We start from the raw sequence: 24,809 nt of genomic DNA, 5'->3' as shown, positions 1-24,809 counted from the left end.
AAGTTGGATTCCTAGGTATTTTATTCTCTTTGTAGTCATTGTGAATGAGAGTTCACTCATGATTTGGCTATTACTGGTGTATAGGAATGCTTGTGATTTTTGCACATTGGTTTTGTATCTGAGACTTTGCTGAAGTTGCTTATCAGCTTAAGGAGATTTTGGGCTGAGACGATGGGGTTTTCTAAATATACGATCATGTCATCTGCAAACAGAGACAATTTGACTTCCTCTTTTCCTAATTGAATACAATTTATTTCTTTCTCTTGCCTGACTGCCCTAGCCAAAACTTCCAAAACTATGTTGAATAGGAGTGGTGAGAAAGGGCATCCTTGTCTGGTGCCGGTTTTCAAAGGGAATGCTTTCAGTTTTTGCCCATTCAGTATGATATTGGCTGTGGGTTTGTCATAAATATCTCTTATTATTTTGAGATACGTTCCATCAATACCTAGTTTATTGAGAGTTTTTAGCATGAAGGACTGTTGAATTTTGTCAAAGGCCTTTTCTGCATCTATTCATATAATCATGTGATTTATGTCATTGGATTTGTTTACGTGATGTATTACATTTATTGATTTGTGTATGTTGAACCAGCCTTGCATCCCAGGGATGAAGCCACCTTGATTGTGGTGGATAAGCTTTTTGATGTGCTGCTGGATTCGGTTTGCCAGTATTTTATTGAGGATTTTCACATCGATGTTCATTAGGGATATTGGCCTAAAATTATCTTTTTTTGATGTGTCTCTACCAGGCTTTGGTATCAGGATGATGCTAGCCTCATAAAATGAGTTAGGGAGGTTTCCCTCTTTTTCTATTGATTGAAATAGTTTCAGAAGAAATGGTAGCAGCTCCTCTTTCTACCTCTGGTAGAATTCCTACCAGAATCCGTCTGGTCCTGGAATTCGTCTGGTCCCGGACTTTTTTTGGTTGGTAGGCTATTAATTATTGCCTCAATTTCAGAACCTGTTATTGCTGTATTCAGAGATTCAAATTCTTCCTGGTTTAGTCTTGGGAGGCTATATGTGTCCTGGAATTTATCCATTTCTTCTAGATTTTCAAGTTTATTTGCATAGAGATGTGTATCGTATTCTCTGAAGAGAGTTTCTATTTCTGTGGGATCAGTGGGGATATCCCCTTTATCATTTTCTATTGCATCTATTTGATTCTTCCCTCTTTTCTTCTTTATTAGTCTTGCTAGCAGTCTATCAATTTTGTTGATATTTTCAAAAAACCAGCTGCTGGATTGATTGATTTTTTTGAAGGATTTTTTGTGTCTCTATCTCCTTCATTTCTGCTCTGATCTTAGTTATTTCTTGCCTTCTGCTAGCTTTTGATTTGTTTGCTCTTGCTTCTCTAGTTCCTTTAATAGTGATGTTAGGGTGTCGATTTTAGATCTTTCCTACTTTGTCTTGTGGGCATTTAGCAAAGACAATCTCAAGCAAAAAGAACAAAGCTGGAGGCATCATGCTACCTGACTTCACACTGTACTACAAGGCTACAGTAACCAAAACAGCATGGTATTAGTACCAAAACAGATATATGGACAAAGGAAACAGAGCAGAGGCCTCAGAAATAACACCACACATCTACAACCATCTGATCTTTGACAAACCTGAACAAAAAAAGCAATGGGGAAAGGATTCCCTATTTAATAAATGGTGCTGGGAAAACTGTGTAGCCACCTGTAGAAAGCTGAAACTGGATCCCTTCCTTACACCGTATACAATAATTAACTCAAGAAAAATTAAAGACTTAAATGTAAGACCTAACACTGTAAAAACCCTAGAAGAAAACCTAGGCGATACCACTCAGGACATAGGCATGGGCAAGGACTTCATGTCTAAAACACCAAAAGCAATGGCAACAAAAGCCAAAATTGACAAATGGGATCTAATTAAATGAAAAAGCTTCTGCACAGCAAAAGAAACTATAATCAGAGTGAACAGGCAACCTACAGAATGGGAGAAAATCTTTGCAATCTACCCATCTGACAAAGGGCTAATATCCAGAATCTACAATGAACTCCAACAAATTTACAAGAAAAAAGCAACCCCATCAAAAAGTGGGTGAAGGATATGAACAGACACTTCTCAAAAGAAGACATTAATGCAGCCAACAAACATATGAAAAAATGCTCATCATCCATCACTCGTCATCAGAGAAATGCAAATCAAAACCACAATGAGATACCATCTCACGCCAGTTAGAAAGGCAATCATTAAGAAGTGAGGAAACAACAGATGCTGGAGAGGATGTGGATAAATAGGAACACTTTTACACTGTTTTGTGGAGTGTAAATTAGTTCAATCATTGTGGAAATCAGTGTGGTGACTCCTCAAGGATCTAGAACTAGAAATACCATTTGACCCAGCAATCCCATTACTGGTATATACCCAAAGGAATATAAATCATGTTACTATAGAGACACATGCACACGCATGTTTATTGCAGCACTATTCACAATAACAAAGACTTGGAACTAATCCAAATGTCCATCAGTGATAGACTGGATTAAGAAAATGTGGCACACATACACCATGGAATACTATGCAGCCATTAAAAAGAATGAGTTCGTGTCATTTGCAGGGACATGGATGAAGCTGGAAACCAGCATTCTAAGCAAACTATCACAAGGACAGAAAACCAAACACTGCATGTTCTCACTCACAGGTAGGAGTTGAACAATGAGATACATGGACACAAGGCAGGGAACATCACACACCCGCACCTGTCAGGGGGTGGGGGCTGGGGGAGGGATAGCATTAGGAGAAATACCTAATGTAGATGAGGAGTTGATAGGTGCAGCAAAGCAACATGGCACATGTATTCCTATGGAACAAACCTGCACGTTGTGCACTTGTACCCTAGAACTTAAAGTATAATTAAAAAAAAAAAAAACAACTCACCTTCTTTGGTACTTTCTAACAGCAAAGAATAACTTTCAGAATTAAAATATAATAATAATCTGCCATTTGCTGACTACCAAATCTGAAGTAATACCAACAAAATGTGATTCAGGGTTCCTTCTTTAAGACATTTTCATTTAGGATTATGCTATTCTAAAGCAGTTTACTTTTCCAGGGATTTCTGTGATTTATTTATTTTTTAAATCTTTTTATTTCTAATTTTAGTGGGTATATAATAAATATATCTGTATCTATCTATATACATATAGATAGATATACATATATCTAGATATAATATATCTAGATATAGAGATATATATCTAGATTTAATATATCTAGATATATCTAGATATAGAGATATATATCTAGATATATATCTAGATATATTATATCTAGATTTAATATATCTAGATATATCTAGATATAGAGATATATATCTAGATATATATCTAGATATATTATATCTAGATTTAATATATCTAGATATATCTAGATATATCTAGATATATATCTAGATATATATCTAGATATATTATATCTAGATATATATCTAGATATATATCTAGATATATCTAGATATATTATATCTAGATATATATCTATATATAGATATACTAAATCTATATATATCTCGATATCTATATATCTAGATATCTATATCTATATATATCTAGATATCTATATCTAGATATCTATAATATATCTAGATATCTAGATATAGATATATTATATCTATATAGATTATTATGGATATATTACATCTAGATATATATATCTAAATATAATCTATATAGATATATATATCTAAATATAATATAGAGAGATATATATATCTAGATTTATATATATAGATCTAGATATAATATATATAGATGTATATAGATCTAGATATAATATATATAGATATATATAGACATATATGTACATAGATATATCTACATATAGATATATATATATATGAGGTACATGAGATGTTTTGATACGGGCATACAATGTGAAATAAGCATATCATGGAGAATGAGATATCCATCACCTCAAGCATTTATCCTTTGAGTCACAAACAATTCAGTTACACTCTCTGAGTTATTTTAAAATGTAAAACTAAGTTATTATTGACTATAGTCACCCTGTTGCACTATCAAATAATAGTTAATAGTTCATTATTTCTTTTTTCTTTTTTTTTTTTGAGATGGAGTCTCACTCTGTTGCCCAGGCTGGAGTGCAGTGGCATGATCTTGGCTCACTGCAACCTCTGCCTCCTAGGTTCAAGTGATTCTCCTGCCTCAGCCTCCTGAGTAGCTGGGATTACAGGGGCCCACCACCACGCCCAGCTAATTTTTGTATTTTTAGTAGAGACAGGGTTTTCCCGTGTTGGCCAGGATGATCTCGAACTCCTGACCTCAGGTGATCCGCCCGGCTCAGCCTCCCAAAGTGCCAGGATTACAGACATGAGCCACTGCACTCAGCCGTTTATTCTTTCAATTTTTGTTTTTACCCATTAACCATCCACACCTCCCACTTCACCATCCCCTCACTACCCTTCCTAGCCTCTGGTAATCATCCTTCTACTCTCTATGTCCATAAGTTCAACTGTTTTGATTTTTAGGTTCCACAAATAAGTGAGAATATGCAATGTTTGTCTTACTTGGCCTGGTTTATCACTTAAGATAATTATCTCCAGTTTCATCCATGTTGTTGCAAATGACTGAATCTTATTCTTTTTTATGGCCAAATAGTACTCCATTGTGTGTATGTACCACATTTTCTGTATTCATTCATCCTTTGATGGACAGAGGTTGCTTCCAAATCTTAGCTATTGTAAACAGTGTTGCAACAAACACAGGAATGCAGCTACATCTTTGATATATTGATTTTCTTTCTTTTGGATAGATAACCCACAGTGGGATTGTTGGATCAGATGGTAGTGCAATTTTTAGATTTTTGAGGAACCTCCAAACTGTTCCCCATATTGGTTGTACTAATTTACATTCCCACCAACAGTGTAAAAGGGTTCCCTTTTCCCCATACCCTCACCAGCATTTATTATTGCCTGTCTTTTTGATACAAGTCATTTTAACTGGGGCGAGATGGTACCTCACTGTAGTTTTGATTTATATTTCTCTGATCATCAATGATGTTGAGCACCTTTTCATATGCCTGTTTTTCATCTGTATGTCTTCTTTTCAGAAATGTCTATTCAACTCTTTTGCTCATTTTTTAATTAGATTATTAGATTTCTTCCCTAGAGTTGTTTGAGCTCTTTATATATTCTGGTTATTAAAACCTGGTCAGATGGGTAGTTTGCAGACATTTTCTCCCATTCTGTGGGTTGTCTCTCCACTTTGTTGATTGTATCCTTTGCTGTGCAGAAGGTTTTTACTTGATGTGATACTGTTTGTCCATTTTTGCTTTCTTTGCCTGTGCTTGTGGGGTATTGGGATTTCTATGATTTAAATAGCGAGAGTTTAAATTACAATTAGACATTTTAGTTCATACACCAATTTCAGTCAATTAATGTTTGCATTAAATATATCTCAGAGGAATGATTTTTTTAAAAAAAGTAATGGTTGGAAAATAAATTTATATCAACATTCAAGTTTTTAAAATATTGTCCCATGTTTTCCTTTCAATTATTTTCTTATTTTTACTTCAATTTACTTTGAGATATTTTGCTGTTTATTTTATAGTCTTACTATAAATGAAAATATTTGAAAGGCTATAGATTATGTGTCTCACGTGTACAGCTGAGTATAATGGTCAGAGCTGAATGGGTCAGTTAGAGTTGATTCAATTTGATGAACAAGAGCAAAGCCATAACTGTGTTATGCTGATAGTCATGGCAATAATTTCACAATATAGATGGTCATAGTATTCTCAATACAACAGTACCACTGTTTCAACAGAGCCAACTAATTTCATATTTCCTCGTTTTCACCCCTTTGGGGCCACAAAAAAATGTATTTGAAAGTTACTTGTTCCATTAACCACATACTCAACATTTACAAGCTGCAAAATACTTCTGATTGTGACAAAAAACTCTCCTAAGAATTCACTAGAAATCTCTTTATAATTCTTTCCTATTAACAAAAAGTAAAAAAAAAAAGATGAAGAATGTAGAAGGAAAGTGAATTCATATATGTATATATATTTTAAGTCTTACAAATTCACAGCTGAAGGGAAATTCAATCTGTGTTGCTATTGAAAATATATACAGTTTATTGCAATTTAAACATTTTATTTCCTCACAACTTGACATGATTAGAAGGATTGAAGAAAATTTCGTGAACACTAGCATAGCTTAAAAATGAGCAAACAAATAAAAAACTGAAAGGTTTGGATGTATTCACGTCCTTGTCAGTCTGTTATAACGCATGTAATGGAATCAGCTTGGAATCGGCACTCAAATTTTGCTATAAACAAAATAATAAAAAGAGAAAGACACACACACACACATATACACAGAGGAAGAGAGAGACAACAGAGAAGGAGAGAAAGGAAGATAAAAGGATGCAAAACAGATTTCAAGAACCCAACTTTTATTAAATATTTATTTTCCATTGTAATATCTCTTCATTTAATTTTTAAAGCCTAGCAAGTTATTTTAAGCAATTCTAACATAAAAATTACCCTTCCAACATTTTCCAAGTGTGCAGTACAATATTGTCAGCCACATCCACATGGTTGTGCAGTAGTGCTCAGAACCAACCCACCTCCACCCCTTCATGATGGAAACTCTATACCTGTAGAAGACTCCCTAATAGCTCCTCCCCAAGTGCTGAAAACCCTCATTCTACTTTATGTTTCTTTGTCTTTGATTACTTTTGATACCTCATAAGTGGCATCACACAATATTTTTTTGTGTGTGATTGGCTTATATCACTTAGCACAATGTCCTTAAGTTCATCCATGCTGTAGTATGACAGGGTTTCTTTCATTTTGAAGCTGTATAGTATTCTATTGTATGTATGTACCATATTTTCTTTATTCATTTATCTGTCAATAGATGTCTAGGCTGCTTCCACCACTTGGTTATTGTGAGTAACTTTCTTCATGTCATTTTATATTCAGCTGAAAACTGTCAATTGTTCCATCTCCAATCTGCCCACATTGTTATTTTGATTTCCTTATTTTAGTTTTTAGCAAAGATGTTGAAAATGTGCATCTGTGCTTACTTAACATTCACTATATATTTTTTCTTATTCAATGCAGATATTTAGATAACAATAAGGTAGTCCTGTTCAAGGTGAAATAGCACAGTGAGGTGATAAATAATGGAATGCTGTCTGTCCTTGCAGGATGAGTCTGCTCCAGCTGACAAACAGTGTAAACCGGAGGCGACCCAGGCCACTTACTCAACATCAACTGTTCCAGGCTCACAGGACGTGCTGTACATCAATGGAAATGGGACCTATAGTTACCATAGTTACAGAGGGCTAGGAGGGGGTCTGCTAAATCTGAATGATGCTTCCAGCAGTGGTGAGTATTTATCATAGATTGTGTTTTTTGTTTTGTTTTTTTGGTAAGGGGAGGTGGTGGTAAATTTTTTAAACTTGAGAGAAGAAAATGGATAGACTGTGATGAGAATAGTCAGTGCCAATCTTCTATTAATAAAAACAAGGCCATTTAATACATAATGATTGTCTCTCTACATGGGTGTCTCCCCCTTTTTGTTGCTGTCTCTGAAAGTGGCAGCACTATTATATAATTGAATGATTACTGTTTATACTAAAAAAAAAAAAAACTCAACTAGAGAAATAGCAAATGCTTTTCTTCTAAATAGTGATCCATTCTGCCACCAATGCTGTAATGCACATTATTTCCATATTCAAAGAGGCTTTTGATTTAGAAAATTTGAGGCGCCAGGAATTTCTCCAACTTCATGAAACATACACAGTCATAACTAAGAACATGCAAAATGAAACAACACATGGAAAGGACGCATGGGTCTCCAGAAGATAGTTTGTCAATGTCAACGGCATGCTTGGTCAGCAGTGTTGTACTGGAGCAAGCCTGTACTGACTCTTGGTTGGTAAATTTTTAGGAATTTTCTGAACTTATATACCAGGTTGAAGTCTAAAGGAGTCAGAAATTTAACTGTATAATATAAAGCTATGCATGTATGAGGAAAAAAATACATGGATAATGTTCTTATAATTGAGTGGTAAGAAAAACTTTCCTAACTATACTTTAAATCCAGGAGAAAAGTTTCATTACATACACACACACACACACACACACACACACACACACACACACACAGACCCCTTTTGCATAACAAAAAAACGCCATAAAAAGGTAAAAAGATAACTGGAAAATATATTAGCTAACTCTACCACAAAGAATTAGCAGGTCAATATATAAAGGTCTTCTATAAATAAAGAAAAACTATACCCCAAATCATATGATAAAAATGCTAGAAAAGAAACACACAATTCACAGAAAGACAATGCAAATGTTCTTTAAATATTTATAAAGTTGTTCAACCTCAGTTACTCCTAATAAGAGAGATGCAATTTCTACCCATCGGTTTAGCAAAAATCCAAATGCTTAACAGAATTTTTTTTAACAAGACTGTGGTTAAAAAGGTACTATCATGCCTTGCTCAATGCAAAAAGTTAGAGTGGAATTTGACAGTATATATTAATAGAAAAAACTGAATGTACATTTACCATTTGACCCAGCAATCTCTCTCTTAGGAATCTATTTCAGAGACACACTGACAAAGTTACAGAAAGAGATATGCTCAAAGCTATTTATTGCACTGTCATTTATAAATGCAAAAAAAAAAAGGTTGCCAATAAAAGTGCCCAGCAATACATGGCTGACTGATTAAATTGTAGCTCATCCAAACAAAAGAGTATAAATAGTAATAGGAACTATCTTTTTTTATTTTTAGGACAGAGTTTCACTCTGTTGCCCAGGCTGGAGTGTAGTGGTGTGCCCTTGGCTCACTGCTACCTCTGCCTCCCAGGCTCAAGTGATTCTCCCATCTCAGCCTCCAGAATAGCTGGGACTACAGGTGCATGCCACCATGTTGGGCTAATTTATTATTATTATTTTTTAGCAGAGACAAGGTTTTTACCATGTTTACCAGGCTGGTCTTGAACTCCTGATCTCAAGTGATGTGCCCACCTTGGTCTCCCAAACTGCTGGGTTTACAGGTGTGAGCCACCATGCCCAGCCAGGAAATACCTTTATATAATATTATATAGTGGTCTCTAGGTAGTGAAAAGTACTTATAGAATGCCAACATTCATGGAATAAGGAGTTATACTATTGGATGCATAAACTATAACTTTTTTTAAAAAGTTTATTTAGATGTGGAGTGGGGAGAAAACAGTATAAGGGGCAGGAATAAAAGCTAGAATACTCCTAATGTGTTTGGTTTTTACACTTCGTTTTATATATTTAACTTTGGAACAATATATATTTATGTAACTATTAAACTGTTTTTTTAAACTCTTCAAATTAAAAGAAAAGTGATGCAAATAAACTTCAATTGTTTAACGAGTTGTTGGCATAGCCTCACATAGAGAGGGACTTGTTCAAGTGATTCCAAAAATCATAATTTGACTCCGTAAGTTTGAAGCCAGTGATTAAACCTTAAAGTATTTTCAGTAATCATATTATTATTTGGGGACTGTTGTCTATGTATTGTGGTTAAAAGCAAATTGCCAGTTATGTGGGTGTCAGTGAAAGCTAGCATTTTCAGCAGGGGTCAAAGTAGACACAGATGTAAAATCAGTACATTTGAGCAAAAACTCCGTAATCTTGTATTTGAATTGGTAGTACCAGTAGGAACTTACGATGTATTTTTTTGTTTTTTAAAAAACACAAAATATATCTCCTTTTCCTGGAAATGCTTGGAAACCACAGCCAACTTGAATTTAAAATTTTGAATTAGGCTGGGTGAGCTTATATTTTGGGAGAAATTACATTATTAGTCTGAGTTTATACTCTATGAAATCACTTAGTTTACAATGCTGGAAGTATGTTTCATATATAGCTAGATAATTTTGGGGGCTCAATGCAAAATGAAAACATCAAGCCTCTTGTTTAAAACTTAAGAATTTAAGGCATTAACAGTAGAGAATTAACCTAAGCATGGAACTTTTCTAAGCACGTGGTACTGTGGGACTACAAACATTTCGTGACCCACTTTGCCCTTTTAATTTACTTAGGAAGCCAGAGGAAAGCATTGCTTTTTCATTAAAGGCAGAGAGCTACCAGTGGTAAGAAAGATAACGTATACAAATAAGGAAAAGGATAATACACAAGTGAGAACACTTTGAAAGAGTATTCTGAGAAGAAAAGAGAGCATTCTGGGGCAGCTACCAATCCTGGGTAAAAATTGATAGCAAATCCAAAAGAAAGTTTTGTTATGCATTGTTAATGAACAGGGCTCCCAAAGTCCTTCCTGACTTTCAACCAATTCTCCATAGAGGAACCAAAATAATTTTTAAGAAAAGGCAAATCTGATCACATCACTTCACCATCTAAAACCTTCTATGGGCTTTCATTGTTCTTAGGGAAAGGATGTGAGCCAGCTCTTCCAGCTTCAAGGTCTACTCACCTGAAGTTTTCTTTCACCTGCTTCTCCCCAACTCTCTCCTCATTCATTGCACACCCTTTTTTAAATCCAGAACTCCAAGTCTAGATGAGGTATAGATATACACTCTCATAGTATCCTCAATTTATCCTCTGAAGCATGTATGATAGCACACACACACACACACACACACATACACACACACACACACACACACACAATCACACAACATTGGTATCTATTCCTCAATTATATTTTTCAGTGATGCCCAAAAGCCACATAGGAAATTTGGTATAAATCCCAGGTATGCAGCCATGTAAGTGTTTAGAAAGCATGTTTTATAAATGCACAGTTTGAATATAGATGCTGTGGTACTATGTTGAGGTCTATTTTTTCTGTATGTTTCTCCCCAAAAACTTTCCTATCATAAAATGACAGAGGCTAAAGGGACATGAGAAATCATTTGATAGCAACCACTTCATTGTGTAAAGACCACAAAGAAAGAAACAGGGCTGGAAATTTATGTGACTTGCTCAAGGTCATGTATAATGATTTTGGAGTTGTTTAGTTAATTCATGCGTTGGCTCTTTTTTTTTTTTTTTTTAAGGCAAGGTCTCCCTGTGTTACCTAGGCTGGGGTGCAACTGCAATGCTCCCACTCAGTTGCCTGAGTAGCTGGGACTACAAATGCTCACTGCCACACCTGGTTAATTTTAAATTTGATTTTTTAAATTATTTTTTGAGACAGGATATCACTATGTTGCCCAAGCTGGTCTTGAGCTCCTGGGCTCATGCAATCTTCCTGCTTTGGTTCTTATATGATGAGATGATGATATCTGAAGGACACAGCAACCAATAACATCAAACACTTCAGGCTGTCTGTGTACACTTCAAATGAAACAAAAGTAACAGATTAATCAGTATGGCATGCAGAGAATTTAAAATGATGTGAATTTCTTTGAGCAATGACTTTGAGCTGAGTGTAGCTGAATTTAAATAAAAAACAGCAATAACAACAACAAAGATCAAAACACTAATCTTGGCAAACAAAAGCTTTAGTCTCAAACCAAAGAGAATTTGTCTAGTGTACATTTGAGAAAGGATTCTAGCAATGTAGTGGTAGCAAGGGAAGTGATGTTTCCCTTGTTATATATCAGCTCTAAATTCCAGTTTTGTTTTCTTCACCCAAAAAATGTATACTACCTGTAACGATATTGTCTCCTGCTCTTTTACTTTTGTTTATTTAGTTTTTGCTTGTTTTAATCACAGAAAGGCAGCTTGATTGACTGGGCCTACAATGTCCTTTATTTGGGTACTTTCTTCATAAATTCTGGGAATTCCAAATGTTCTGACTTTTTAAAATGGCATTATCATATCTATCATTTCTTCATCTTTAAGACATCAAAATAGTCATTCCCTGTAACAGTTTTGGAGCTGTGGAGAAAGAAACTACATACATATGCATAAATCTTGAGAGCTAAAAAGGACATAACAGAAGATTAGCATTATATTAGATGCCAACCTCATAGCTGATGGATGACAACTCCAGTTAATCTCAGTTTGAGAATTCTTGATTTTAGGATTTGTAGAGATCTGATATATGTGGAAGGGAGTAGTAACTTCTAAGAGATCAAGTAGAACTAACCTTACATATGATTTAATTTATAAAATAGATGAAAACAATCAGAATTCAAGCCACTCTCTGGAGAAATTGTGAAGTATGATGCAGGTTGGCAGTAGAATTAGGAGTGCAAAGATTGAAGGGAAAATGATGTTTCCAGAACCTTTAAAACAAATGTCATTAAAATAATACTATCCATGCAGATTAGATCATGTTCAAGACAAATCTATAGGCAGAAGAATAAAAGAGGATACCTTAGCAGCATTTGAATTTGATTTAAATATTTTGGAGTTCTCATGTTCAAATCTTTGTAACTTTAAGAGAAGCGAAGTTGGATAAGGCAGAATCAATGACATCAAGTAAACAAAAAGAGATATATTCTTCCTCTTCTTGTCTATATGTCAGAATCCTTTAGGACTCTGATTAAATACTTCCTTATTCTACCTCATCATCGTTCCACTCTTTGGAAGATTGATCACTCCCCTGCATGTGTATTTATTCTAACACCTATCTCATAGAATTGAGAGATATATTTTCAAGAAAATTTCCCATTATAGATATGCATTTCTTGAAAGCAGAAACTTCATCTTGTTCACTGTTATATCCCTCTAAGTAAGGTCAGACATATAGCAAGTGCTCAATAATATTTGCTTAATAAGTGAATATTTAGAAAAAATAGAATGATGTCAAAAGAAAAAAGGCTACAGAGATAAGTATGTACCTTGGATGGCAGGAGGGAAGGATTAATCTTAGATAAATCAAAGCAATTGGAGGCAAGGAGAATGATTAAACTGAACTTGGGGATTCTATGGGTGAAAGAGGAAGGCTCCAGTTCATTCATCAGTTTATGGGTCTACAGTAGTTTTAGAGTTTTATAAGCTCCTGTTTAATAGCAATAGAAAATCTTGCCTGATTGAAGACTTCATAGCAAGGAAATATTCTGTCTACCAATGATGCCAGGGTGCCCTTCAAATCCATCATTAGCCAACCTCCATTTGTTTGGAGCTGGCAAGGGGCTGCACCCAACAATCCAAATTTTCAAGTTGGAGAATTATCAAAATGACAGCAGTTACAATCTGTATAAAGAATTTATTCAAATTATCCAACTGAAATGAGGAGCAAGCAAGCAGCCAATCCTCCTGTTATTATCACACCATTTACATAGGACTTTGGACTGTTTTCTTTCTATCAGGAAGTTCACATTGAGCTGTCTAAAGAGGGCAATTGTAGTTCACTGCAGTTATTCATTGGATCTCTTGAGTCTAAATTATATGCATAATGCATAAGTTAACTACTGATGTTTCCGCTCTACAAACTCCATGGGGGGAGACTTTTCAATTTGTTTTTCAACTCTATTATAAACTGGGCTGATATACAGACCAAAATCTATCAAGACCAAATTGTAGTAATAATGACCATAATCACTAACATTTGTATGGCAATTTCTAGTTTTCCCAACTCTTAACGTTCATTAGCTTCCTTGATCTTCATTAATATTTAGGATTTTGGCTTTAATGATTCCTCTGCTCAGGTCCTTTAGTTATGAGCCTAAGGAAACTTGGCCATAAGATTCACCATCACACTAGAACTGGTTTACAGTGGTGTGACTGGCTGTGTCTGTTGATAGTGCCAGAAACCAGCATTCTGAAACATATTTTTCATCTGAAATGTTCAAAGGAGCATTTTTATTCATTCACTGCCTCACTTCTTACCTCCCTTTTACTTTTCATTCCACGATAACAAGCTTCACCCCACTATTTTGCTGAAACTGGTCTGGCTAAGTTTACAGTGACTCCACTTATTGCCAAACAAAAGATGGATTTTTGCTCTTTACTTGACTAGATTTCTTAAGCATATTTGAATCTATTGATGATTAGAATGTTGAAATGTCCACCCTGTTGGCAACTATGCTTATTATCCTTCTTAGGGGATCTTGACTATATCCAAATGAGTATGGGAATAATCAGTTGGAGTTAAGGATGTCTTCTTAAAGTATGTTCTCTTTTTCTCTTAATACCCTAAGGAGCACAATATTGGAAGAAGGGGAATGTTTCATGTCAAACATTTTAGAGAAATATCTTGAAATACATAAATTCTTGAAATACAATTTCATGGTACCTTGTGCTTCTCAGATAATTTTTCTCTTGCTGCCTTTCTAGAATTTCTTTTGTACTCATGCCCCTTCATGCTTGGGTTCTCTCAACATCCCACACTTTTCCCCTTAATCCTTGTGTTCTGCATAATGACCAAGATAGAACTCATAGCTCTTACAATTTCAACTAGAAAATACTCCCAAATGTGCATAAAAACCCCAATCTTTCCCGTAAGTTTCAGATTTTGTATCCAGTTCTCTACCATGATCTAGACATCCAGAGAAATCTAATATTTGATTTAACAAAATGAATTCTTCATCCCCATGCATATTATTACCTGTCTCTGGGGTTATCTCATGCAGAGATACCCTCCCTTGCACCTGACTCATATCAGCTATTATGTTCCCTATGATACGTTTTCTGTTTACCTCACTAATTTTCTGGCTAAATTTTCTTCCAATATGTTCCCATGATATTCTAAGCATATTTCTTATTATTTTACCTGTCTGTTATGTGTTCCTTTCTAGACTATAAACTATGCACAAGGGCAGGCAAGGTGACATTTTTAAAACTGTCTTACCATCAAGTGTTAGTAGGTAACTACCTTATATGAGTGTTCAATAAATATTAAATGGATAGATGAATGACTGAGTGAAAGAAATTGCTTCAATAAAATATTATGCCTCTTACGGGATCTTGACTAAATCCAGTTGACCATGGAGATAATCACTTGAAGTTAAGGATGTCTTCTTAAAGTTTGTTCTCTTTTTCTCTTAATATCCTGAAAAGCACAACATTGAAAGAAGGGAAATGTTTCATATCCAACATTTTAGAGAAATATCTTGAAATACATACATTCTGCTTTGAAATCTATTAAGCTTAAACCCGTAGTTCAGGAAAGACATGTTTACCATAATTAACCAGGGTCATAGGAGAGTGTGCTTTTCTTCTTTAGCTTACACTCTTAATAGCTTGTTCTGGCTCACTAACCATATGCGAAGATGTAGTGCAGATGTGTGGGGAGGGAACCATTGTCATCCTGCTCCAGGAGACCAGCTGGATGTTTTTGTTGTGTGAAAAACACATAAAGTCTATCATGTAAAACTTTGTAGATAATAATTTTATAGAGTATAGCCTAAAAGTAATTCACGGAAGCTAAGCAATCCCCCACGGTGAATTTGTATGACCTTTACACAATTGGAAGATCTGCGTGGTGGTAACAATTATGTGAAGAAAAGTGACTGTGTGATCTAATTGAAGTAAATATAACTGGAATTATGCAGTTATTATATATCCAAGGAGGTCCAATGAAACCTGAGTGAGTTGTCAAAGCACATTCTGCAGCACACAGTGAAACTTTGGTTATAAAAGAAACAATGTGTTATATTTAGGAATTTTTTCCGCCAGTGTGCAGCTTGCTGAAGCTCTCCCATCTGTGTTTCCTTGATGACCTGACTTAAAGTATTTTCCTATTTTAAACTCTACTAATTTGTATCCATATTTTGATTGTTTTCTCTTTCTTTCAAATATAATTTTATGTAGGCCTGTGCCATCTAACATTATAGCCGCTATCCATATGTGGCTATTGAAATTAAACAAAATTCAAAATTTAGTTCCTCCACCGGGATCCATTTCAAGTTTTCAACAGGCAAAATAGTGAGAGCCTACTGATTTAACAACACAAAGAAACATTCCCATCAGCACAGAAGTTTCAGTTGGACAGTGCTGATTCCAGACTCAACTCTTCTCACCTTATTCACATTATTGCACTGGCCTTTGGGTCATTTTGTCATTGCAGAATACCTTTTCTATGTTTATTCCATCAGGTTCTTTGTATTTAGTCATTTGTCATATATCATTCACTCTTCAATGAGATAAATGGGGTCAATGAACAACCTTATAGAAACTTAATGCTGATTCTTAAATAGTGATGTTTTTAGTTCAAACTGCCTGGCTTTTAAATAACATCCGGCATGTTAAGGTTCTAAGAAGAACCAATCCCAATGTGAGTTATAACGTTGGCATTGAAAACCACTTTGGCATAGGCTAGGATTACTTAAAAACTAGAAACAAAACAAATTTTAAAAGAATTTAATTGTGACAGAATTTGAAACTGTGATGTTTAAGGAAAGCAAGCTTAAACTCAAGATATTTGAAATGTGACCACATTTTTGACACTGAGCTCATTCTTTGTTTCCAGATTTCCCACAAATAGTATGATAATGACCTATAATTTAATTGATATTGTGAATTATTTATACAGATATATATTGAGATACATAGATTCAGAGAGATGATGCTTATTTGTAAATTTTAATGATTTACAATTATGTTAATCATTTGCTGAAAAATTGAAAGTAAAATTATGTGAAAAATTATCTGTGAATATAATTAAGCATCTTTCAGTTTATCTGGCTGAGCCCTCAAATCTTTCACTGGTTTACTGCAGGGCAGAAAGCCTCCAAGAAAGGCCCTGAAAAGGGAATGAGTGACCCTGTGTGTTCCCTGAACTATGCAGCACTTGTAATTGGTTTTATAGTTCAACATTGATCAGGCTTTTCTGACAGCAGCTTCCTAAAAGCCTGTTCTCTAACTGTACAGTAAAATGGATCTTTACATGCTCTTAAGAGCCTCTTGGGAATTTTGTGTTGTGCCTACTCACTGAAGGGAAGGAATGAAAAGTGTCCTGGGACCTTCCTTTTTGAGTCTGCTAGTAAACTGTTTAGGGTCTTTCCAGGTGACATGGGCTCATTATGGTTGGCTTGGGTTGTTTTCTTTAAACAGCCTCCTTTGAACTTTGACACATCCTCTGGGGAACTATCTGAACAAACCAGTTAAATATCACTGGTCTCACCAGCCCTCTGCCACTTAGGAAGGGGTTGTTCTGGGGAGCTCAGATGTTCTGCTTTTTCAGGAAGTCAGAAATCTCACTCTTTATATGGACATTGAGCTAGTCATTGTCCACATTACCCTTTCCTGGGCTCGGGTGCTGATGGAATTTCCAGAAATAGGAACCAAGCTTGTTTGCATTTGCCTACCTCCACTAAAGAGCTTGGGTCTGTCTGCTTGAATCATTCCAAGAGTGTATTCATGCTAAATGTGCCTTTGTTTTCCCCTCTTCATAAACTTTTCAACCTTTGAGCATGATGACAATTATTATGCTAACATCTTCTTTTGTGATTTCAAGGCACAAGTTAATTTTTAAATGTCATTTGGCTCTTAACTCACTTAAAATGTTTTTTCTGTAAACCCTTTTTTCATCCACGAACAATTGCTGGAACTAGTAGAAGTAGATACATTTGAATGAGTCCACACAGTGCAAGTTTTGCCTCCTGAGTTGTTACTTGGTCCACTCACTAAAATTCAGAATTAAAAGTGATTACAAAATTAAGTGTGTGATTGACGAACATTCTGGCCAATATCTAAATGGCCACAGAGGGAAACAAATTATTCCTTATAATTTAAACCCATTAGGAAATATAATCCTCTTGTGTGTTCTGAATGGATCTAAAAGTAGCTTGTACAGTCTTCTGAATTTAGGATTTTGTTTGTTGGTGCCTATTTCGGATGATATAGGTTATTATGTCTTTTGTGTTCTTTGGGACAATATTATAAGAATTTTTTTTTACATTTTATTCCTGAAAGCATATTTATGAGCACAGTTTTTCCATAATTGTGAAGGAGGTCATATTATGTTTATTTTCATTGTGTTTTTTCAAATCAGACATATCTTTTGTACATTTGTAATATACTCAGCTCTCCATGTTTACATCCTTTAAAAGCCATTCTTCATACACCACTCTGTCCATCTATGGTCTGCTCCCATGATTTCTTCTGTTCCTTGTAAAATATTAATTTTTTTTCAGGAATATAATATATCAGCATTAACTATGCTGTACAGTAGATTTCTTGAACTTACTCCTCTAATCTAACTGTAAACTTGCACTCTTTTGCCAACGTCTCCACAATATTCCCTACTCCCTATTCACCCCAGCCTCTGGCAACCACCATTCCACTCTCTACTATGTGAACAAATTCTTTGGATTCCGCATATGAGTGAGATCATGCAGCATCTGTCTTTCTGTTCCTGGTTTATTTCACTTAATATAATGCCCTTCTTGAAAACTGCTAAGTGAGTAGAAGTAAAATGTTCTCACTACAAAATAACTAGGTGAGGTAATGCTTTTGTTAATTAGCTAGATTTAACCATTCCATGATGTATGTGTACTTCAAAACCTCATGTTGTTCATGATAAATACATACAATTTGTGCCAATTAAAAAATAAATTTGAATAAAATACTAATTTGCTTTCTAAGCAACTTAATAACAAAGGTGAGAAATGAGGACAGGCATTAACATTAATGGAAATCCATCCACCCTGTCTTTCCTCATATACAAGAAAATATGCTGTCTAGGTTCACGAAAATGATTGTGCTTTATTTTTAAACCTCTGGATGTTTGATGAAGCAATGTAAATATTTGATAAGAAATCACTAAGAGAAGTCTGACACATGTGTTTTACATCTAAACACAGATTCTTAAAATTTTCTGTTCCTTAAAATTGTAATTTTGCCTTCATGGTTTATTGGCTAATAGTATAAAAGAAGTAGATATTTCAGTGTAAATATTCTATATTTCATATGAGTTACAGTTTTATAACATAAAAAATATGTTTGTAGTTTTGGATGATTGTAGATTAAATGTGATTTTTTAAATATGCAGAATATCCATGCTTGCTGACCTTTGGTTTAGTTTAGTGATTCAACTTAATTGTAGTCTACTATTTGCTAGACTTCCATCATTTATTCGTTTACAAACTTGGAGCCTGTTTTTCTCTTCCTTACCTTAAATTGTTATACTCTAAGAGCAAAAAGGATACTCTAGAGGTGGCAGGATCTACCCACCCCAATTTCATCCCCACTCCCAAAGCAACAAATATTAAAATTACCTTGTCTATAAAACACTTACACATCTTCTTAATATGTAAGTTGATTAAAATTTGCTGATTCTCATTTGACAAAAAGTAAAACAGAACAGTCTCTGAGAAGTTTAAAAATAAATGGATCAAACTTAAACCATCTTATGTGTACTTTGTTCTATAAATATATAGCTTATAAATATGAACTTATATTTATAGTATTCTATATAAATATCTTATGTGCTGTAATATTATTTTATAATTATTATCTACTTACAGTAAAATTTGAGGGACTTAAAATATGTGAATACAGATGACATATCATAGGTACCTACATATTTGTTAGGTTATTGATAGTGATAGGAAGCAGCAAATTGCCAAAAAGAGGACCATTTTTTTAATATTGTACTTTAAAACAGTGAGACAAATTATTTCACAGCACCTTAAGAAATTTTTAATAATATTTTCCAATATAATAATGACTAAACTGAGGGTTGTATTGGATTTTTACAATACTAATGTATTATAGTATCCTTATCAGCTGTCAATTTCATTGTTAATTACTAGTAATCTCAATTCCAGAGGAGCTAATTCTTCACTAATTCATGTGTCTTACCTCATGAGGCATCAGTGTTTCTGTTATAGATTTTCATTGTCCTAAGTTTTTAAAGGAGTGGAATAAACTACCAAATTTAATCACTCTGGGATAAACGTGTGTATGTGTGTGTGTGTGTGTGTGTGTGTGTGTGTGTGAAATACAGGAATTTAAAATATTTCATATGACCATTAATCATACAGAACAAAAAGCAACTCCTATTAAATCTTGTATTGTTGTTAACAGGCATCTATGTTATAGTGAACATGTCTTAGTAATTATCTCAAAATATTGAATGTGATTTAGAATACCTTCCCTTTGAGATATTATAAGGGAATTCTCCTGAATAGAGTATATAAATGTGATGGCTAATTGTATGTGTCAACTTGACTGGGCTATAAGATGCCCACATATGACCAACGATTTTTCTATATATGTCTGTGAGGTGTTCCTGTATGAGATTAACATTTGAATCAGGTGGGCTCAGTGGCTCACACCTATAATCCTAGCTGAAGCGGGTGGTTTGCTTGAGCCCAGATGTTCAAAACCAGCCTGGGCAACATAGCAAATCCCCATCTCTGAAAAAAAAAATTACCCAGGTGCCCAGGTGTAGTAGCATGGCCTGTAGCCCCAGATACTCTGGAGGCTGAGGTGGGAGGATCACTCGCGCTCTGGAGGTCAAGGCTGCAGTGAGTCATGATCATGTCACTCCACCTGAGAATGGGCAACAGAGCAAGACTCTCTCAAAAAAAAAAAAAAAAAAGATAAAGAATCAGTAGACTGAGTAAAGCATATTGCCCTCACTAATGTAGGTGGACGTCATCCCATCAATTGAAGACTTGAGAAGGACAAAAAAGATTTAGTAAGAGGGAATTCTCCTGCATGACTGCTTGAGCCAAGACATTGGTCTTTTTTTACTTTTGGAGTCAAGCTGAAATATTAGTTCTTCTTGGGCCTTGAGCCTCCTGGATCTTGGACTAAGAGTCAGCTCTCTTGAATCTCAGGTCTTCACACTCAGACTGGAACTACACAACTGGCCCTCCTGGATCTCTAGCTTGCTGACTACAGATCTTGGGACTTTTCAATCTATATAATTGCAAGAGCCAATTCTACATATATATGGAATTGTATGTGTGTGTGTGTGTGTGTGTGTGTGTGTGTGTGTACATACACACACATTAGAGTCTTAACTTTCCAGAGATTTCCAGGGATTAGTATGAATTGTGGTAAGCAAGGGGCGTGATAAGACGAAAACCTCCAAAATGCCCTGAGGAAATACTAGACAGTTTTATTCTTTTACAAATTTATTTTATTTCACTTTTAAGGGAACAGAAAATCAATAGGCCACAATTTTTTACTGTCAGTTGTAAAATTTATCTGTACATTTGTGTTTATTCAATCTATTTCCAGAAATATTTGAAGACTCTTTAAATATGTAAATATTCCAGCTTTGTTAGAGCACTGATAACTCAAGAAAATAGTAAAAATTTACTAATGAGTTTGAACTTGAACACAAGTTTAATCTCCAAATGATGAAATCTCATTTAATATACAGACAAAAATTATGCAACACACAGCTATAAGATAGTAAGATTACCAAGGGGAAAACCCAGGTTCAAATCTTAATGTAGAAACTTCCAAGCTATGTGAATTTAGGCAAACAATTAACCCCAATGGTATTTACAAGTAAACTATAAATAATACTGTTTTCCTTGTTTATTTGTCAGCTTGTTGAAACAGGAGAAATGAAGTTGAATTATGAATGGTAGGGGAGTACAAATCATAATATTCTCTTTTCTTTAACAGTGGCCAGAGAACCCAATGGTCTAAGCAATTGTGATATTTTTTACCTCATAGGCTCTCTGAAGAATAATAAATTCATGCTTTATTCTTTCTGGTTTTAGGGATTGCTTCCTGTTATTTGAAAATGTATACATGTATGTAAATATATACATAAACAAATAATACAGTAAATCATTATGCCCTTATATAGTATGTTTGTTCAGCTTAAATTAAAAAGTAACTCTTCTCTCTCCTGCAGTATTTGTATCTTTTCCCAGAAGCCAAAAATTGCCTGGAAACAGAAGCATGCTAGGAGTCTTTCCCTCTACAAATTTCTAAAACTGATGGGACACTGATTCTCACTTTAGGTTATCCTGTGATTTATCAAAGGATTAGTTAGGTCTCCACAAAATACTGAATTTGAAGCTTCGGTAGAAAGGTCATTTACTGAATAAACTCAGGCAGTTTACATAGCTGAGTACTGGGAATTAGCCAATGCAAGTAGAGGAAAGATTAGAAAGGCCAATGTGGCAAATAACTGCTTCTCTTTAAATTGAATGTGTAGAAAACCCCCTTAGATAAAAAGCAAAAGTGCTGAGATGTTCAACAGCAATTTTTCTCTCTTTTTTTAAACAAGGTGAATTTAGATCAGAAAAATGAACTAAAACACAAATGGATAAAGACAGTGGGAAAAGAAGATTTTAAAATGTTTTAATTGGTGTAAAAATTTAGAATTTAAAAAAAGCAGGTCCAGGAGATTTGAGTTTTGCAGTACTTAATTTTTCAAACGTGTGGGAGATTGATATTTACAGTCTTAAACTAAAATTAATGTTTTAAGTAAACATTCAAAATTGCCCTCAAATCAGTCCAGGAATATATTATGAAGGGGATCTAATTTAACCTGCAAATGCTGTCAATGTTTGATCCTTAGCTTTGCTAGAAAGAAGTCTTACAACTTTGGTGGGGGAGTACAATCTATAAGGTTCTCTTTTCTCCCTTGCATAATGCCTTAAACAGTTACTTGGACTTGACAGTGATACATATCTTGCTTTTTGTATTTTCTTAAGTATGTGTACAATATGTATCTTAGCAACTTGTTACTTTGTAGAAAAGTATACTATTTATTGGTAACCTAATATTGATTAATCAGTGTTAACTAAATAGAGAAGTGTAAACTTAATGACATCAGGAAGAGTTAAGTATTTGAAAGCACAATCATATTAGGGTTACAGTTAGACCTAACTGGTTTGAAAATGACTTCGGTTTGACATAGACTACAGAAGAGACACAGTTACCACCAAACTGTAGTATCAATCTTTTCTCTAATCAAAGGATAAGTTATCTGAAGATGGAGAGTTCCAAGACCAGATACTTACATCTCATATTTGGTTCTGTTGTTATCCACCATTTGTTAAAGGACAAATTCTCAGGTGGATGCATAAATAAAATGTAGTTCTTTTTTGATAGCAGTGATCCAGATAAAATACAGTCTTGCAGAATTATTGAAAGAATTTTTATGTGAGGGTGTATGACATTACAGCTGTCCCTCTGTGTCAGTGGGCTCCATATCTCCAGATTGAACCAACTGCAGATCAAAAATATTGGAAAAAAATCTAAAGTAACAATACAACAAAAATAATACAAATGAAAACATACAGTATAACAAATATTTATATAGCATTTACATTATATTCAGTATTATAAGTAATTGAGAGATGGTTTTAAACATACCAGAGGATGCACATGGGTTATATCCAAATACTATGTCATTTAATATAAAGGACTTGAGTATCCTGGATTTTGGTATCCTGGACCCAAGTTCCCAAAGATACTGAGGAACCATTGTAATTGGCGTTAATATGAAAGCTTAGGGGAATTAAATATTTATTAACTAATAACGAGAGTAACCGTTCATCAGAAGATAACAATTGTCTAGGTACTATTGATATGGTTTGGCTCTGTTTCCCCACCCAAATCTCATCTCAAATTGTAATCCCCATAATCACTACTTGTCGAGGGAGGGATGTGATGGGAGGTGATTAAATCATGGGAAAGATTTCCCTCATGCTGTTCTCATGAAGGTAAGTGAGTTCTCATGAGGTCCGATGGTTTTATTAGTGTTTGACAGTTCCTCCTTCATGTACTCTCTCACCTGCCACCATATAAGATGTGTTAACTTCCGCTTCTGCCATGATTGTAAGTTTCCAGGGCCTCCCCAGGCATGCAGAATTATGAGTCAGTTAAACCTCTTTCCTTTATAAATTATCCAGTCTCAGGTATTTCTTTATAGCAGTGTGAGAATAGACTAATATAGGAAATTGGTACCACAGACAGGGGGAAACTGCTATAAAGATAACCTGAAAATGTGGAAGCAACTTTGGAACTGGGTAAGGGGCAGAGGTTGGAACAGTTTGGAGGGCTCAGAGGAAAACAGGAAGATGTGGGAGAGTTTGGAACTTCCTAGAGACTTGTTGAATGGTTTTGACCAAAATGCTGATAATGATGTGGACAATGAAGTCCAGGTTGAAGTGGTCTCAGGTGGAGATGAGAAACTTCTTGGGAACTGGAGCAAAGGCCACTGTTGCTATGCTGGTGGCAATCTGCCACTGCCCTAGATCTGTGGAACTTTGAACTTGAGAGAGATGATCTGAAATTAGAACTTATGTTTCAAAGGGAAACAGGGCATAAAAGTTAGAAAAGTTTGTGGTCTCACAATGAGATAGAAAAGAAAAACCCATTTCTGGGGAGAAATTCAAACCAGCTACAGAAATTTGCATAAGTAAAGAGGAGCAGAATGTCAATACCAAGACAAAGGGGAAAATATCTCCAGGGCATGTCAGAGATCTTGGCAGCAGTAACTCCCATCATAGGCCTGGAGGTCTAGGAGGAACAAATTGTTTCCTGGGCCAAGCCCAGGACTTGCTGCTGTGTGCAGCCTTGGGACTTGGTGCCCTGCATCCCAGCCACTCCAGCTCCAGTTGTGGCTAAAAGGGGCCAAGGTAAAGTTTCAGCCATTGCTTCAGGGGATGCAGTCCCCAGGTCTTTGTGGCTTCCACATGGTGATTGACCTGTTGGTGTACAGAAGTCAAGAATTGAGACTTGGGAACCTCTGCCTGGATTTTGGAGGCTGTATGGGAACACCTGGATATCCAGGCAGAAGTCTGCTGCAGGGATGGAGCCCTCATGGAGAATCTCCATTAGGGCTGTGTGGAAGGGAAATGTGGGATTGGAGTCCCCACATGGATTCCCCACTGGGGCACTGCCTAGAAGAGGGCCACCATCCTCCAGACCCCAGAATGGTAGATCCACTGACAACTTGCACCATGTGCCTGAAAAAGCCTCAGTCAC

At 35.2% G+C, this 24,809-nt stretch overlaps 1 protein-coding gene across 13 annotated transcripts in view; it reads left to right on the top strand.

Moving 5' to 3' along the window:
* NOL4 (nucleolar protein 4) overlaps positions 1–24,809 on the top strand; it is a 376,996-nt gene that overhangs the window by 342,556 nt on the left and 9,631 nt on the right. For all 13 annotated transcript variants that reach the window (XM_054537789.2, XM_054537788.2, XM_024236126.3 and 10 more), the window contains one exon: positions 7,199–7,379. In XM_054537789.2, coding sequence (XP_054393764.1) covers positions 7,199–7,379 — 181 coding nt within the window. The remainder of the gene's footprint in view (positions 1–7,198; positions 7,380–24,809) is intronic.

The sequence above is a fragment of the Pongo abelii genome, chromosome 17 (genome assembly GCF_028885655.2).
Source record: "Pongo abelii isolate AG06213 chromosome 17, NHGRI_mPonAbe1-v2.0_pri, whole genome shotgun sequence".
Classification (NCBI taxonomy): domain Eukaryota; kingdom Metazoa; phylum Chordata; class Mammalia; order Primates; family Hominidae; genus Pongo; species Pongo abelii.
Note: the sequence above shows the minus strand (reverse complement) of the source record. Positions and strands in the feature narration are given on the sequence as shown.